Below are 17,196 nucleotides of genomic sequence, written 5' to 3' on the forward strand. Positions count from 1 at the left end.
ACCCTTCTAGTAAAATTATTATTATTACAATGAATATATTTTCAAATGTATTAATTATGTTATGTAAAGGGGAATTCATAAACTTAAAACAAATGAATAACAACTTTAAATATTTTATCCCCCCTACCCCAAGTCACGTGGTCGACACTTCTCCAGACACTCCATTGCTAGCATGCTGCTCGGGCGAAGTAAATACTAAACTTAAAGGTAGCCGAAACACAGATTTTCAGTTCGCGATGAAATGGCGACGAACAAGATGGACCCAGCAGACGAGCCCCCACCATTGTTGTGGGGGTTAGACCCAGTATTTTCTGCCTTTGCCAAGTTGTACATCAGAGACATCTTGGAGATGGCAGAATCCACACAGGTACCAGGTAATATCACATCAACCTTAGTGTAAACATGAATACTTTCCATTCATTCAGCATTACTTACACTGCAAGTACGATAGGTAATGTTATTTACTTTATATTTAATTGTGTATTCAGCTTATTCAGATGTATTTTTGGATGGTTTACCCCTGGAATGTTTATGTTTACCAGCAGCTGTGGTAAATACTGACACAATTCAAGAAAACAGGATATTAACTTAGTCATTCATCTGTATTCATTTCTCAGGTATTTACTTCTACAACCTGCATCCCATCTTCAAAGTCGACATTTTGGGCACAGTGGTTTACAAGAGAGAAAGAGATGACTTCTTCTGTTACGGAGGTGTTGTTTGTCACTGTGAACATCAAAAATATTGACACAGCACGATAAAGTACTATGAATGGTTGCACGTACCGACACGCATGCACATTTGTAGAACTTGTGCAACAAGTGCATTGGGAATTTCCTCTGGGCCCCACAGGTGTTAGCGGAACAGTTTTTCATGCAGTTTTAAAAGTGATTCGCACAGAAACATCAACCAGGCTTGTTCTACCGCTTTTATCTTTGTTGTACGCAGTGGACGATGGCACTGGTGTTATAAACTGCCTGTGCTGGAAAAATGACCTATTGAAACAGCATGGGAAGCCTTCTGGATGTGAGTGTGCACATCTTTCTTCTTTCAATCAAATAAAGTTTTTAATATGGACTTTTTGTGCTTGGTTAATGTTATCAGATATCTAAATAAAATCGGCTTCATGTCTTATCATTTATTAAAGTTATAATAGCCTGACTCATCACATTATCTGACAACAGTTGTAATCAACATGGTTATTAAAATTGTTATAATTTAGTAAATTTATTCCTAAATATAGCTCTTTTAATTATTTTCAAACATGCTGAACACACAACTTTAAGTCCATGTCTTTATTGATGATCCTGTATTTGTCCTCCTTTTTCAGGGGGGAAACATAGTGATGATGCTGAGGGGGACTTCAATGTAGCTGCGGAGCTGGAGAAACTCCAGCAGTTCCAGTATAGCCAGTGCCACCTAGATATTGGCGAGTTGCTCCGAGTCCGAGGCCCAGTGAAGACATCGAGGCAACAGAGAGAAATCATGGCCTCCACCTACTGTGAGTGCAATGAGATATTCATTTCTTTTAAAACGCAGCAGATTTATTTAATTTCTTCCATACTAACCTTTAAAACACAGAGAAAACAAATATCTAAGAATACCATTGTTCAATTTGGTTCATGTTTTTACACACTTGAGCAAAGGAACAAGAACATTTAGCTTGAGGAAAAAAAATGCCTTTTGTATTCTTTTCCTGTTCATCATTTATGGCTGCATATGTGTCTACCCAGATAAAGTGAACGACCCAATGATGGCAGTCCAGATAGAGTGGATGATGGAGGTTCCAGAGCTCTACAGACAGTGCTATGACAAGCCATTTAAGCTGCATCCTGATGCATCAGGGTAAAAACACCCATCTGTTTATTTAGCAACATGGGACTGTTGCAAGGAAAATGCACGTGAACCACTGCAAATTATGACTCATTATCAGTTGGTCCATGAAGTCAAAGCTCGATCAGAGGGTAGAACTATGCGGTTTGAGGGTACAATGAAGTCATTGTGAGTAAAGATTCCTCACCACTTGTTAACAAAAGTTGGACAATTGTTGCAGTTCTCTCAGACACATACTGTAATCAGTACTTTAGGGGTCTGCTGGAAAGCTAAGCAGAATTATTTACAGTCTATCCTTGTGGTAAAAAATAGTAAATGAGGATACATGTCACAGTTCTACTGATACTACTGTTAAAACAGTACTTGTTTCAATTTGTGTAAAAAAAAAGATTGATTTTCTTTGATCTTTCTTCCCAAGTGAGCCTGCTATGAGTACCCTAAGCAAAGCTACTAACATCATCAGGGATTTCCTGAAACAGAAGTCGGTGGTCAGGTTCCGACCCTACGACGTTCTCGACCTCCTGCATCCGCTGGTTCCTGAACAGCCAAGAACTGACTCAGCAGGCGTATGTAACAGAGTTATTCAAGCCATTTTGGGGGGGATGACTGTACTGTAGTAATATTTCCCAACAGATTTTACCAGTGCAATTATTAAACAGATAATTCAGTACAATGGCTACATGTGTTTTACTGCTGCTGTCAAGGAGCCTGTGGCAGGTCCGTCTGCATGTCAGCAGGCACGACAGCTTCTGAAGGAGGCCCTGCAGATACTGCAGGATGAGGGCATCGTGTACCGCAAGCTCAAATCCCAGGATGAAGTCTATCAGGCGAGGTCATCGGTTATACCCCATTTCACTACGTTCTTCTTTTTTAACTTGCTGTTAATGTCTTGTCCATCACTAGGTGACAATACACGACAAAGATCTCCTCATAGCCATCAAAGACATCATCAGAGAAGACTGTAGGAGAGAAAAGTGTAATTATATCTTCATTTTGACCTACCTTGGTTGAATAACTGAGCGTTTATGTGTTCATATTTTAATTAAGTTTCATTGCATTGTTGAAAAATTCAATTCATACATATGAATGGCATTTAACGCCACTGCATGTATGTTGTGTCTGCATGTGTGTGCAGATGCAGAGAAGGGCTGCCACCTCCTGCACATCCTCTCTGCAGTCCGGCAACGCTACAGCCTCAACGTGAGCAAGGCAGCACTGGAGCTGGTTCTGAAGTCACTTGAGTGCAATAGTGACATTGTCAGCACGAGTGATAATTATTACACTATGTTTTAAGCATCGCTGATTTCAGAGGACTATTTAATCTGGATAATTTCCCCACAATCTAAGTGTTCATTTTTTTTTACTTTTCTATTCCATTATTTGTAACCAATGATGACAAATGAGTCAAACTATCGTTAAATGTTCATGATGCCTCTCTTTGTCGACCTAAAGCATCCAGTGTGAATGAATATGTGTAATAATATGTAATAGAGAACTTATATAATATGTATGTATCCTAACTCTGTCACAAATACAGTCATTTATTATGGAATCTTAACCCCTGTATTCCATTTCATAATCAACACTGTTAGGAAAGCAGTTTTTAAACCCAGCTGGGTATTACCTAGGTAACATCTTTACTGGATGGTGTAAATATAACAATACCAAATATTACATTAAAAGTCACTTTGGTTCATGCCTATTGCATGGGTCCATTTTATGTAGCTTAAAATACATTTCATGAAGTGGGTTGACCATAGGTGTGTGTGCGCGCGCCTGGCGTCCTGTTTTATTATTTATTTTCCACTAAAATCTTCTGGCTAATGTAGCAGCAGAATGCACATGGGGGCAGTGTTTGGCAGCTAATTGGTTCCTTCACGCCAGACAGGCTGATTCTGATTGGTCGCCTGTGAAACATCTGTATCCATAGTTCTGGTCTCTGGTGTCTCCGGCCAGAAAGCTGGTGATCACGTCTTCCAGCTGCAGTGGACAATATCAATGATCCCTCTGTGAGTCTCCATAATATCACTATAAAACACCCACTATAATACGGTGTTAAAGGCATTTCTCTCGCCACCTATAGGGCTTACTGTAATACTATAAATATTTTATGTCCCATGATTAAAGAAAGAAAAAGTTCCGTCATATTCTAAACGGAGAAAAGCTTGAAAATAAAATCACACAGCGGTGCCGGTGGTGGAGGAAAGCTGGGGGAAATGTTTTTTTTGTCCAGTGCTTTATTCCAAGTCGGTGTGCGGACGGGAGAGAAGCCCATCCCACTCGGCTCCCTAAATTCACTGCGCCTGCTGAAACGCAGGAGGCGTCTGGCGCTGATTTGCCGGCTCTCATCAGTTCTGCCTGTAATCCGCGTGTTCGCCGACGCAGATGACATAGAGGAACCCCCCCTTCACTTTTTTTGTGCTGTGTGTTTGCAAGGAGTCGGACTTCAGCCGCTGACCGACCCGTGCGGACGTCGTCGGTGCGACAATCGGTCTGCGTCTGGGTACGCGGCGGTGCGCGTCGCTCCGACGGACTGTCGCTAAGTTCCGAAATCGATCGATGGTGGTTGCGTCAAGGCAGCCGAGTCGTCGCCAAATTGGCCGAGGCGAACGAATGGCAGCGCGATGAATGTTGTGATTCCCGGAGCCTGATCCGCACGGAGACAGAGCCTGTCTGGAGCCGCAGCAGCTGCCCGCCTCACGCCTCTATGCATAACCTCTGCAGGGTCAAGATGCAGTTTCGGACTGTGCTGGACGTCAAAGTGGTGGATGTCGAGAAGAGGCGCAGCCCGTCCAAACACTACGTGAGTTTCCCCCCTACCTGCTCCATTATCCTTCATGCGTTCCCATCGTGTCCCAGTCAAGTGTGTGTGTGTGTGTGTGTGTGTGTGTGTGTGTGTGTGTGTGTGTGTGTGTGTGTGTGTGTGTCCAGCCGGTTAACAGCCACAGCACGACGCATGAAGGCAGCATTTAGTCCACTACAGGGTCCGGCGCCTCTGCCAAGACGGTGCGATCTAACAGACCTTATTATGAATAATGAATTAGCCAAAGGATTTCCAGTATCTCAGCAGACAGACAGACATCACTGTTATTGGCTTAAAGGATGGGAAGCAGCAGCAAGGATTCAAAATGGAAATACTTGAGACATTCAGTCAGATTATCCAGACTATATGTTCATTTCCAGGTCTTTCAGCTTCATTTTCACCTTTGTAATGTGTTTTCCTGGTTGTAGACATGTGGCGGCTTTTATTTTTGTCAGTTCCCAAGCAAACATGTATCAGAACAATTTCTAATGAATATATGTTATCTTCTACAGGATGTCAAAAGGTTGTTTCACCAACTCATAAATAATCTAATATCACGAAGGATGATTAGAGAATAAAAAGTCTGTTTTCCACAGGCTGTCCCAGTCCTCAGTCTTCATTATCAGTCCCTTGTTAACAAAAGAGTTTGTGTTTCAATGCTACGCTCCATAGCCCCAGTACACATCTTATTTTGAGCCAATGAACAAGTCACAGTAAACGATTTGTTAACCTTCACATGTATTCATCAATACATAATGGTATTTGGCACATGTGCAACCTTTTATTTTTATTTTTTTACCATACTAGAAATATGGAACCCAAACCCCTCTGTGCTGGATGCATTGCTAACATTTTTGTTCTCATCATACCTCTGCATTTAGCCATTGCTCATGCATTTTCAGAACCCCCAGGCATAAATGAGCTGTATGCCCAGAACTGACAAACCCAATCCCCTTTCCTCCCATCTTGTTTTCTGTATACTTTACTCATAAAGTACTACGCAAACAGCTGATTCCACACAGCAGCAAAGCCCCATTTTGCCCAGAGAATTATAAACTGGCTAGTATTCCCATATTAATACCTCCCTCCAGGTTTGCTGTGAGCCAGTTAATTTTAATTGTGTGGGTATGATTGAATATACACTTTTTTACAGCCCTTGTGAGAGTATCAACTAATGTAATACCGGTTTTAAATTTGCCGTACATATTACGTGGCCCTGGGATGAGGTAATGATGCAACCACGACGCTGTACTTTAGCTTTCCACATTTCCAAACACCTCAGTGTGTTTGGATTATAGTAAATACAATTTGGGTGAGTTCATACTGGACTTTGGCATTTAGGAACATTTGCTTGCCACAACTAAGAAGGCCTATTTCACAATGTTTTATTAGTGTTTCGCAAACGTGCCCAGTTTCATTTCAAAATAGTGACAAACCCTGTGTCATACATCTGTGAATACATCTACCAGTTATGTGTGAATTGCTTCACAGCAATCCTACAACAGTTGTTCCTTGTATTGTAAATGTTCACCTTATTGGCATTAAAAAGAATAGTTCTATTTATATGAGCCAATTTCACTTTTTATTGTGTTGGTTAAATGTGCCAGTTTCCAATGAGGAGTGCTAAACCAAAGAACCTGCAGCTCAACCTGCTCCAAATTAAAGCGGGATTTGGATCAAAATGAATTTCAAGCGGTTGGGGTTGAAAGCGGTTATTTTTCTTCTGTAGCTAACGCAGTGGTATGCATGCCGGGCCAGCAGGCGGCAGTGTGACCGTTTCAGGACGATACCACGTGTCTGCTGGAACAGAGCGAGCTCTGAACATAGGATGAGGTTGAATTTTAGCTCCTCACTTGTGGCTGTTCCCCATGTAATTAAGGCTGAAGTGTTTTGTTAAGCATAGATTACCATGTAGTTAGCATACCTATAGTTTTCTACGTATAGGACTGTGAGATTAGTGCAAAAACTGCTATATGGGAACGATCTTTCCCGGCAAGATGTCTCGCTGTTTAAAAAGTTGCACACGACAGAGCTATCTAGTACTGGAGACACTGAGCACGTGTCGCAGTGTTTATGTTGCCTTTTAATAAAACTAAGACCTGTTAATACAACGTTATTGCTTCCAAAGATAAGATTCATATGCAGTCTAGATTAGTCTAACTCTCAAGGTAGGTTTGTTCATTATTAGCCAGACCGCTGTCTGGTTAAAGTGTAACAGGAGCTTTGTAGAGCTGAGCTGATCTGGACTGTATTTTGGGCTTTTCTGTCTCACTGGGCCAGTCCGTGGCCTAGTTTCCCCAGTAACCCTGTCTCATGAGAGCAGGCGAGTCACTGTGAGAAGAACAACGCGAGAGAAAGAGAGCGAGAATGAGAATCTATGGCACCCACTGAATCTTGTTTGTAATGTTTGTGAAACCAGCTGGAAATGCTTATGGGGTTAAAGACGGGGGAGGGGGGGGGGGGGGATTTGTCAGGAGGAAATGCTCATCGGACCATCGGGAAAGCTGGACAGCTGAATCTCAAACGCACATCTCACACGCTCTCATGTACCCACATTATTCCCCCATGAGAGATTTGTGTGAATGTGTGTTTAGAAGAGGAGGTGAGGAAGGAGAGCACCAGTTTGGGCTGATTCCCCTTTTAAGCTGTTTTCCTAACAAGCCAACCCCCCCCCACACACACACACACACACTCCCACATTATTTCGTTCCGAGCCTCCATAGTTGTGCAGAGTCCTAGATTGGCAAACAGCATTGTTATTCTGGGCTCTACACTATCTCTTCAGAGAGCTTTTCCTCACTCGGACTTTTATTGGTCAGTCAAAAATAGCAGAAAACGGTTGTAGAAGGTCCCTGTTGTCAAATGGTTACTGCTAACTGAATGAAGGTGCGGAGCAAGGTGGATGTTTATGGGCTTTTATGTTACACTGGACATCGAGTGTGACAACAAAGTGAACAAATTGTGGGTGTTTCTGAAAAAGATTGGAGTTATAGATTCCCTGGTGGCTCTCCAATCTAAGTTCAATTCAATTCCATTCTTCTTTTATAAAAACAGCGTCTGTTACAATCCAAATTATGTGTCGGCGCTCCAGGGTCTGAATACAGTGGCAAGGAAAAAGTGCCCTTTAGCAGGAAGAAACCTTGAGCAGGCTCAGAGCATAGACAGACATGGTGGTGACACATGAATTACAATAAGCTATCAGTAAAAGAGATGAGCAGGTCAGTGGGGTCAGAGGTCGGCAGATCATGGTCGATACCTGTCTCTTGAAAGCCTAATCTAATGGGTTGTATCTTAAACTCTTCCACCTTATAGGCCCGTTGAGAGAGGCTGTCAGGTTTGTGGTTGCTAACTGCTAAATGCAAACATCTTGAATGTGTGACTCCAACTCTAATCCATCAGCAGGATTGTCTCCTGCTTGCTTCCAGGGTAGAAGCCACGTGAATGGCCACTTCCTTCTCCTCAGCAGGCCGACATTATGTTGTCCGAATGGCGAGCATGTGTGGGCATTATATTCTGGCCCCGTTTATGTTTGCGTGACAAAAAATGATCAGAGTTTGGACCGGTGGCTTGTTCTGTGTGACAATGAGCAATGAAGGAGGAGGACAGTTGGAGTTTAATTGCAGGATTCTGCTGCTATTTCATGGAAAAAAAATGAGTAAATAGCCAGGAAAATAAAAGTCATTACCACAGTCAGACGACGGTTGTCCCACCAAGGGTCAGTAGATCAGACCCCGGACACAGCAGAGGCTGGTGTCTGGTTCCTACAGGGTTCCCTTCTAAAAACTGGAGCAAAAACCAGTCAAAGGACGGTTTCCAGAGTTCTACACTGATGTGACATATTTGACGGAACTGCTTAGAGCGACTCGTCAAACTTTATTGCCGTTTGTTAACTATCTCTGGCTACACCAAAGTGTTCACACTGGGGGGAAAACAGCGACTACCATGCAGATGTGGGGTTTTTTTTAGATGTGTTTTTCTTGGTTGCGATTTTGTGGCCTGAAAATTTGAAGTTGTAAGATTAAAGGTTAAATATAGTGGTTTAGGCGGAGTTTGAGTGCATTTAGTGGCCGAGCTCACAGGCTGATGCGCCACACTTTTGCCTTCCCTGAGACGAGTCTGCTGCCTTCTTCAGATACTGTAAGTTATTTTCCCAGTTCATAAAATATATAAAACACTTAAATCCTTTGGGGTGGGGCTCCTTTTCCATGGGAGGATGAAGAAAAGTAAGCTCTGATTCATTTATGATTCAGAACTGACTCTTTTGGTTGTAGGAACAGTTTTTCTTTTTGTGCTTTTTCCTCAACACTAATAAAACACGTTCTTCATTCTTGCTTCCTCTGTGGGAATAACTAAAGCGGCAGGGATTTTCTTTTTTATCTGGGACATTCATGCCCCCGAAGCCTTTGTTTGTTTCTGAGATTTGGTTGTTGATATCCGTATAACAGTAGAACAGAAATTGAGTATTAGTATTCTTAGATAAATGCGTGAAGCTGCTGTTTTCGGCCCGTTGCGGTCGGCTCGCCCGCGCCCAACCCAGGCAGGCGTTGTTTGAATAGGTCTAAAATCCAAAGCCCACAGATAGCGGGCTTCTCCACGTGAGCCTTTCTGCTTCCGCCTCATCCAGATTTCAGCCTTCATGGTGGAATTTATAAAGGTCTTTATCAGCCCAGACATGCCTGCTGTGCAAGAATGCAGACAGCAATCGGAAGATAACGTCTGACTTTTGACTAGTTTGATTTTTAAGCTTCCACTAGTCTGACAGCAGCATAGCTGGGAAAATACAAGGCTTTTTGCGCATATTTGGGAGTGTTTCTGCTGTTGCCGGGACATTTTAACCAAGATTTCATTAAAATTCTTTAGTTTCTTTTCCAGGTTTAAGAAAATAAAATAAAATAAAAATCTTGTCATGCCTCTTTATAGCTCATAATAAAGACATAGTTATGAGTTTTAAATATTGAAAGCTACATCTACAAACTTTTACAGTTGATTGGGTTCATATTGCCTGTCTTATCCTGTAGTTTCCAATGCAGCGCACCACAATTAGAAGCATCAGTGAATTGAATAAGAAATGAAAAGGCTGCTGCAACATTCCGGAGAGTGGTAAAAAGTCCAAGACGTATTAGGAAACGAGGTCCTCACCACAATCTGCAAACACGGCTGACCTAAACATTGAAAACCAGTGCTACTTTTTCCCCAGTAATGAAACAGTGCAGTGGTGCAGTATTGTTTTCTTTAGTTAAATTAAGGTAGACTGATTCGCTGGCTTTAAGGCTCTATAGAATCTGCGATAGGACAAAATGTGATGGTGCGTATGTACTTTGAAATCTTTTGATTACAGTAGTAACGTAGCATGTCAAGTGTTGAGAAGTGTTGTGTTCATGTGGAGGATAGGCCAGCTCGGCTGCACTCATCTCTCATGACTCGGTGTACCTATGTTTTCCCACAATTAGCTTGGATATTTTTTAATATGAAAGTAAGAAATGAAGCATTTTTGTTTTTTTTATTGGGTCCTATCAGCTGGTTTATTTGAGGCCCACAAAGAATCTACTATAAGTACTTCAGCCGCAGGATTCAAATAGAGTACGACTGTGGGATGTCTGTCTTTCGAGGCTGCAGCCCAGACTAGGCTCATTCACCGCCTGGGTTGAGTGAATAGGCTCTATATTAGGGAGCAGGTGGGGGTTGCGTAAGGTTTAAAGTAGAGCTCTTGGACATGTACTGACTGTGGGTGGTTGTTGGGTGTGTTTTCCACTGTGGTGCATCATGTACCCATCTTCTCCTGTGGATGTTTTTAATAAGTTCACAGCACACGTTCCAGCTTGGATATCTTACACCTTGGCTCAGCATGGATTTGATTTGGAGTCAGATTTAGCTGCACCGAGACCTGATAGGAGAATGTTGGCATGCTGATAAGGTCAGAGGAAATTACTTGCAAGGTGTTGGTGTACTGTACACTGGAGCTGGACCAATTACCCAGTCAGACCAGTACAGGCAAATATTTACTGCTGTATTGCTAAATCTGTCAGAAACGGGGAGACATGCGGATTAGAAAAAGGAGAGATATGGTGGATCTCACATGATACTCAGCATCATCTTGTTAACATTCTTACAAGCTGCCTTTGGACAAGAGTGGGGGTAAACTCTGGACAAGTCACCGACATATAATGCAAATAACCTTTCATAAGTCATCCACACGTCTATTTGGAGTCCCCAATTTACCTCTGTCCCAAACACAGTAAAAAAAAAAGGTTGCTACCTTCCATGTACATTAAGTTATATAGTATTTTTTACAATCTTTGTACGCTATCGAAATTAAGGCAGTAAGGGTGTGCAAGTAGTGAGTAATAGACGTAAGTGAATAGCCATGAATTTATTTAGCACAAGTCAGGCAAAATGTCCCCGTGGGCAAGAGATGTTTCAAGGCAACCGCTCTTAAAACTGATTATTTTGGTGTCAATAATTCACTGCTGTTAGCTCATACATAATGATGTGATAATATGCTCTGGCGCAATCCTGTTCATGCAAAGTTAAAAATAAAGTTGTTTGCACGAGGGGCCACCAACACAAGAACCACCAAAGCACAACATCATAAGTGGACTTTTATCAAAAAAATCTTAAGTAGACAGAAACCCAGGAAGCCCCCTTGTGTCCTAATAGTAAGCCAGTGTAGCTCCTTGGTAGCTTTTGGCAGGTTTCCTTTCCTTTCTTGCTGGCAGCGAGGATCAGTTTGATCCAGTTGGTTCCTCAGCGTTCCTCGGCATCCTTCAGGCTGCTGCACTTTTAACTCCAGTATTGACCTTCACTCCAGCTTTCTATTGGAAGGTCCTCAGGAAGAGGTTCAAGGCTGACTGGACACGTTTATCAGATGATCTGAATGCTCTACGTGAGGCTAATTACATCACTCTGTCTACACAACTAAATACAGACAAACAAGACAACAGAAGCCAGTTTATATGAAGCCGCTATATTGCAGGATTTGACAAACCATTTCATTGTTGTTGCTTAAGCCAGCAGCACCAGTGCTTGTGAATTCACCGTTTGTGACTTTGTCCCGTGTTGCCATGGAGATTAGCCATGGTCAGTTGAACGTGCCACTGTAGGCATTGTATAGTGGCTGACGGTATGAGATTTTTTTTTGTTACATAGATTTAAAGCAAACAAACTTTATTGAGGTGATCGTAATATAGCTTACATCCTCTTGTTGGAGGTAAAGGATGTATGTCTGAGTCTTATTGGGCCTCTCTCCAGTAAGTGAGGTTAAACAAGGACGTCACTATTTAATGCATTAAATTTTTGATATGATTGATATGCAGGTGCCATGGACGGTTCCCAAATGAAATCTTGAAGTTGTGTTTTCAGCTTTTTACGAAATATCCCTCAAATTGCACCAAAGCAACTTTGCCAAATCCCCGTCATGTGTTTCATCTTTTGCATTGTGTTTATGACCCCAGCGCTTAACGTGTTTCTTGTCTTGACAGGTGTATCTCATCAATGTCACCTACTCTGACAACACCTCTCACATCGTTTACAGAAGATACAGCAAATTCTTTGACCTGCAGGTAATCATCCATCAATCCCAAACTGTTTCCCCTCTTTACACTGTGCAGGTGGGGCTTCTATTGAAAGCCTTTACTTGTTTCCCTTTTGTGCATTCAGAACCTGTGAACCGACACGATTGTTTGTACAGATTAATCTGCAAGCCTGGTGACTTTTCCCTGCACTTGTGCCTGTATTCCACCCCTTGACACCTTTATGAATCAGTGCGTGGGTTAGTAATTGATCGGGGAGCAGGGGAGACATGGCGTGTATCTGTCATCCTTATAGAGTTGCAGCTACATGCCGCATCTCTCTCTCTCTCTCTCTCTCTCTCTGGTGTCTCTCTATCTTTACCTTTCCTTCTTCCAGACCTCATGTTCTCCTCTCTGCCTCACCCTCAAAATGTCAGGGAGCTGACAGGCCTTTTCATGGAACAAGCAGGAAAACTAAAAGGGGAATTTAACGTGCTGAACTTTATGGCAGTTTTTAAATGAAACCCCACATGAAGGAGGCTTTCTTTTTCTGGTGGAGGCAGGTTTTATGAATGGAGCTGGGGGCTGCACTGAAATCATTGCACTGTACCTCTGCCATAAACAATTCCCTACTATTTGAATCTTTGTCTGCCCCTTGGACCCTCAGCCTGCTTCAAACTGATACCACATGTATACTGGAGCACAGGGTCACCAGTAAATATGTTGGGGCTGCAGTGAGAGACCTACAGGGGGGCAGAACTAAATGGCCCTAGTGTGCCAGATTCACATGAAATGATCTTAGAGTGAATGGAGGAAAGGTCCTTCCTGAAAGGTCCCATTGATAAATGTCAAGCAATGAGGGTTGGAAAGCAGACCCCCCTGCAGCTCAGTACATTTCTGCAGTAATTTTGAGAAAGTGTTAAAGTCTCTGTTCCATCAGTGTGTTTGGATCTGAACGAGAAACACAAGGACAAAGTTATACAGTCTCTTTATGTTTAATTTTCAACCATAATGGAAATATTTTGGTCCCACTTTTGGCCAGAGTTGCTTTGTGTGAGTGTGTGTTCTTATATTTGCTGCATATTGAGTACCAAGAGGACATTTGGGCTGGTCCTGACAACTTCAGGGTAAAAACAGGGTTCTAACATGTCGTTAGAACTGGGTTCAGGTTAATGAGAAGCCACACAAAGATAGAAATAAGAGCTTGCCTGTTTTTGTGCACAGTTATAAGGCAACTCAAATTATTTCCAGAAATTTGACGTAAAAGAACATTTTGTGGTCTTCTCCTCAGCTATTTTAGCTGGTTATTTGACAACAGGAAGGTCAAGAAGGCGAGAGCGGAGCTCCTTCTCACACCTGCCACATCATACACACATCGCACGTTGCCTGGGTTACACTTCAGGCCATCTCACATATTCCCGGCACAATTTAAATTGATGTGACCCATAAAAGAGTTGACGTGTCACCCGCCAAAGACAGAGTTTGCGTGTGGTTCACCCACCGTGCACGAACGCGGTTTTGGCCCATAAAGAACCTGATTCATCGGCCAGATTCACGTGTCCTTGGGTCAGAGCTGCTTTAGCCAGAGTGGCTTGTCAGAAAGGAGGGCCTGTGTCAGGACGGGAAAACGTGTCATCCTGGGAGGGACGGAGCAACGGGGACAGCTTTGAATGTTCTGAATCTGATTATGTTAATGAGGACGACCGCCCGACTAGAGGCGACCATTATTAAGATTCACGCCGGCGATGCTGACGACATACAAAGAAGATTAGATGATGTTGTGATTTTTCTCCTAAAGGTCATTTGCTCTAAATCTTCCCTCTTAAGTAGGTTTGGACTTTTGCGAGATGGATGACTTTCCAGGTGTCCTTGGGCAATGCTTTTGTATTTAGGTCCTGGCATGGCTCCTCATGTGAAACCTTTGTTTTGTATTCCGTCTGCATGTAAATGCATCTGTCTTTTTTTACCCAGTCTGCCCTGACGTGAGCCTCAACACAGCAACCGAATATTGAGCCCACACAGATTTAAATTGCAGTTGCTCCTCTCTGCCGTCCGCATCCGCGCTCAGTGATTTTAGGGCGATGCTTTTCGAAAGAGGCCTTCACACAGTGTTAGCTTTGGCTCGCTCATCAACCAAATATATTGCTGCATAAAAAATACCAAATGTAGTAAAAATTGATCTGATAAATAACATTAGAAATACAGTTTTTTTTTCCTGGAATGGTGGTTGGTGCTTGGTAAATTATGGTTTTTCGCAGGACCTGCACTGCTGAAAAACAGGACAGATGGAAACATCACGACTAAAGCTGTAGTACAGGGGTCCCCAAACTTTTTCCTGTGAGGGCCACATAACTTTTCCTTCTCTGATAAGGGGCCGGGGTCATGTTGTAACAGAAAAAGTGTGAGGATTGCAGGAGTGCCTAAACGTAAAAATGTATTATTTTCAAGAAAGCACAATCAAATAACCCTTTCTGGATTCTTCACTGAACAAAAGTCAGGAAATAAATAATAACACTATTAATGAAATAAATCATAACCAAATAATAATAATAAGCCTAATAGTAAATAATGAAAATAGTTCATAACTAAGGAACATTTTATTGGAAAAGTCCAACTTTATTATCAAATACAAATACACATATATGAAAAAAACCCAAAATGCTTTCTGGTATTGTTCAGGGGGCCGGACCAAATGTGGAGGCAGGCCGTTTTCGGCCCACGGGCCGTAGTTTGGGGACCACTGCTGTAGTAAAACAAGCTTGATGTTAAGGTTGGGTTTTTACAGGACCCGAAAGCAGGAAAAAAATAGTCTTTATTTAACAAAAATCAAACTGGCAGTCCTCCTGGACCGCAGGGGAGCACTGGTCCAGTCTTCAGGGGCAAACAAAGAGCTCCAGAGCAGAGCCAACACAGGAGTCAAGTCCTGCGCATTCTCTAGCCCAACAAGGTGGCATGGAGACCTCAAACAATCAGGGGAAACCACCAAAACTCTCCAACGCTGGCAGACAGGCACTCCGTCCTTAAATAGGTGGTGTGATGGAGATTGCCGACAGGTGCGCCTGTCTGCGGCGCCAGCTGTTGCAAATCACGCCCTCTGCAAAAAAAAACTGAACACACAACCCGGAACCCTGGACCTCAACACTCGAAACTGTAATGTAGCATGAAATAAGGCCAAACAATTGTTATTTTCAGGTTAGGTTATTTTCAGCCAGTGAAATGGGGGATAGTAATAGTGCTCTTTGTCCAACAGCCTAATGAATCAACGAAAAAAGCCCCTAATTGATAGCGGCTGATGAACTTTTCTCAGCATTTGTAAAAGCTACATTTATAAAAAGGGTAATGGAATTTAAAAATAATGTAATTCATTACATTCCTTTAAAAAATCACGAGTAACCTCTTGAAAAAGGTCATTGGTCTCCGTTTGAAGCGGTACATTCCAAACATTTTTCATTTCAAACCTCGTTTCTCTGTGTGGAAACACTTTAGCACTAAATGAAACAGACACCCACTCACACACTCACACAGAGGGCATTGCCATGTGGACCCCCCCACCCCCCCAGATTAGACTGGTGGTTCAGCTCAACGCTGTCAAGACTTGTCCTGGCTGTCGGCAGGAAACTCACTGTGGCTTCTCTGTTCTTGCTGGACTCGGGTGTAGATGAGAACCATAGCGCCAGAAGCTGGTTAGCCTGTTTACTCCACCCAAACGGGTAAATAATGTTGACAACCGGTGTCATGTGGAGAAGCTTCCAGACATCTGGAACACATAATAAAAAGGTGGCACGTTGTTATAAGTGATTTGACCTTGTTATGTTTAATCTTGTGATTGTATTTTATTTTCTTTGTTGTAATTCCAGTGTTTTTAGAGCTTTTTGAGAGCCCCTGGAAGCAAACTGTTCCCACTGGTTAACTACCAGTGATGTGTCATCGAGTTCACGGGCTGGTGAGGCTCCACCGCCGTCAGGGTCAGATTAAGGTTATTCACCGCGCAGTCGTAGCTGGATCTGTTGCATTTTCCCCGTTATGTTTGCGCGAACTTTTAATTCCCTGTTCAACAAAAGGAGGCTTTCAAAAACAGGAAAAATTGTTCGCCTAAAGAGCTCAAAGTATCAGCTTAAAAATTAGGTTCTTTGTTCCAGGACATGCTTTTTTCATCTTGATCTAGTTACTAATGAATCGGCTGATCATTTAGCGTAGTCCTAAGTTTGCAGCTTCAGTGGATACTAGGTAATATATAGTGTATCCATCAAAGTGTGGGGGGAAATATACATAAAATCAGGTACCTGACAACAATTTACAAAGTAATCCGGGTACCAAGTAAACCTAAAGAATTAAGACAGTCAATGGAAGAGAATTGGGCTGGATTTGAAGTGAAGTGAGCACCAGCGGGTGTACGAACCACAGTTCTGCACGTTGGCCACCTCCAGGATTAGTTGATGGTGGTTTGGACCAAGTTTCTGTGGACAAGAGGAGGACTTTAACGCTTTTCTTTTGGGGGAACGTCGATGGTCAACACACCTGAAGGTGCGTCGGGTCAGGATTCCTTTCAACCTCCCTCCACCGCTGAGGTTTGCTCTCGATACACGAGCATCAGACTCATGTCCCCTGGTTTTAACCTGCCATATGCATCCAGCCTCTTCCATTAGGTCTGTTCCCCACTGTAAATCACCCCCCATCGCTCCTCCAGCCTGCCCTGACAGATGAACGACAGGCAGGCGTCACATCGCTGCACCTGTTCTCCCAGTGAAACAAGGGGATTTCGACTGGCCAGAGGGACCCCAGCACCAGTGCTCTATTTTAACAAACCCGAGTCCACATGCCTGTCCCTCACAAGCAGTCATTGTGCAAAATAGCAGGATATCACATTCCATCCTGATGTAAGGTGCCAACCGTGGGGAGTGTCCAGATCTAGTGCCGAGGACGGGGGTTATATTTAGCAGCACAACTGCGGCTGATTGTGGATGGAATGGAATGCTTTCCCTCTCTTCCGTCCATCAGACCACTAGCCTCTTTATAACATTGCAACGCGTTAGCGCATGGCGGGCATCAGGT

At 42.9% G+C, this 17,196-nt stretch overlaps 2 protein-coding genes and 1 long non-coding RNA gene across 7 annotated transcripts in view; 2 read left to right on the forward strand and 1 right to left on the reverse strand.

Annotated features, from left to right (window-relative positions):
- Nucleotides 1–23: 23 nt before the first annotated feature.
- Nucleotides 24–3,391, forward strand: stn1 (STN1 subunit of CST complex). 2 transcript variants are annotated; one of them, XM_011612571.2, is made up of 9 exons: nt 24–374; nt 618–713; nt 949–1,026; nt 1,331–1,501; nt 1,734–1,845; nt 2,252–2,399; nt 2,538–2,660; nt 2,737–2,809; nt 2,969–3,391. In XM_011612571.2, the coding sequence occupies exons 1-9, from the start codon at nt 242–244 to the stop codon at nt 3,124–3,126; spliced, it is 1,092 nt and encodes a 363-aa protein (XP_011610873.1). In that variant the 5' UTR covers nt 24–241; the 3' UTR covers nt 3,127–3,391. The 2 variants fall into 2 exon arrangements, with proteins under 2 accessions (XP_011610873.1, XP_029706903.1); XM_029851043.1 differs by lacking the exon at nt 618–713.
- A 414-nt stretch (nt 3,392–3,805) lies between these two features.
- The window catches only part of sh3pxd2aa (SH3 and PX domains 2Aa), a 50,855-nt gene continuing 37,464 nt past the window's right edge, over nt 3,806–17,196 (forward strand). For 2 of the 4 annotated variants that reach the window (XM_029851040.1, XM_029851041.1), the window contains exons 1-2: nt 3,808–4,636; nt 12,115–12,195. In XM_029851040.1, the coding sequence (XP_029706900.1) occupies nt 4,541–4,636; nt 12,115–12,195 (177 nt within the window). In that variant the 5' untranslated portion in view covers nt 3,808–4,540. Of the gene's footprint in view, nt 4,637–12,114; nt 12,196–17,196 lie in introns of all 4 variants that reach the window. The other 2 variants (XM_029851039.1, XM_003972155.3) reach the window with 2 other exon arrangements.
- Nucleotides 15,963–16,957, reverse strand: LOC115253318 (uncharacterized). Its single transcript, XR_003891633.1, has 3 exons — nt 16,663–16,957; nt 16,544–16,601; nt 15,963–16,191 (listed from the first exon to the last, which is right to left on the reverse strand). It is a non-coding gene; the product is annotated as an uncharacterized lncRNA (long non-coding RNA).

This window comes from Takifugu rubripes, chromosome 17 (assembly GCF_901000725.2).
Source record: "Takifugu rubripes chromosome 17, fTakRub1.2, whole genome shotgun sequence".
NCBI lineage: Eukaryota > Metazoa > Chordata > Actinopteri > Tetraodontiformes > Tetraodontidae > Takifugu > Takifugu rubripes.

Excerpts from the sequence above, each read along its gene's own strand:
- stn1 (XM_011612571.2), top strand. The coding sequence starts at position 242 with ATGGCGACGAACAAGATGGACCCAGCAGACGAGCCCCCACCATTGTTG. Across the intron at positions 714-948 it reads TGACTTCTTCTGTTACGGAG|TGGACGATGGCACTGGTGTT; the intron begins GTGTTGTTTGTC and ends TGTTGTACGCAG. Across the intron at positions 1,846-2,251 it reads CTGCATCCTGATGCATCAGG|TGAGCCTGCTATGAGTACCC; the intron begins GTAAAAACACCC and ends TTTCTTCCCAAG.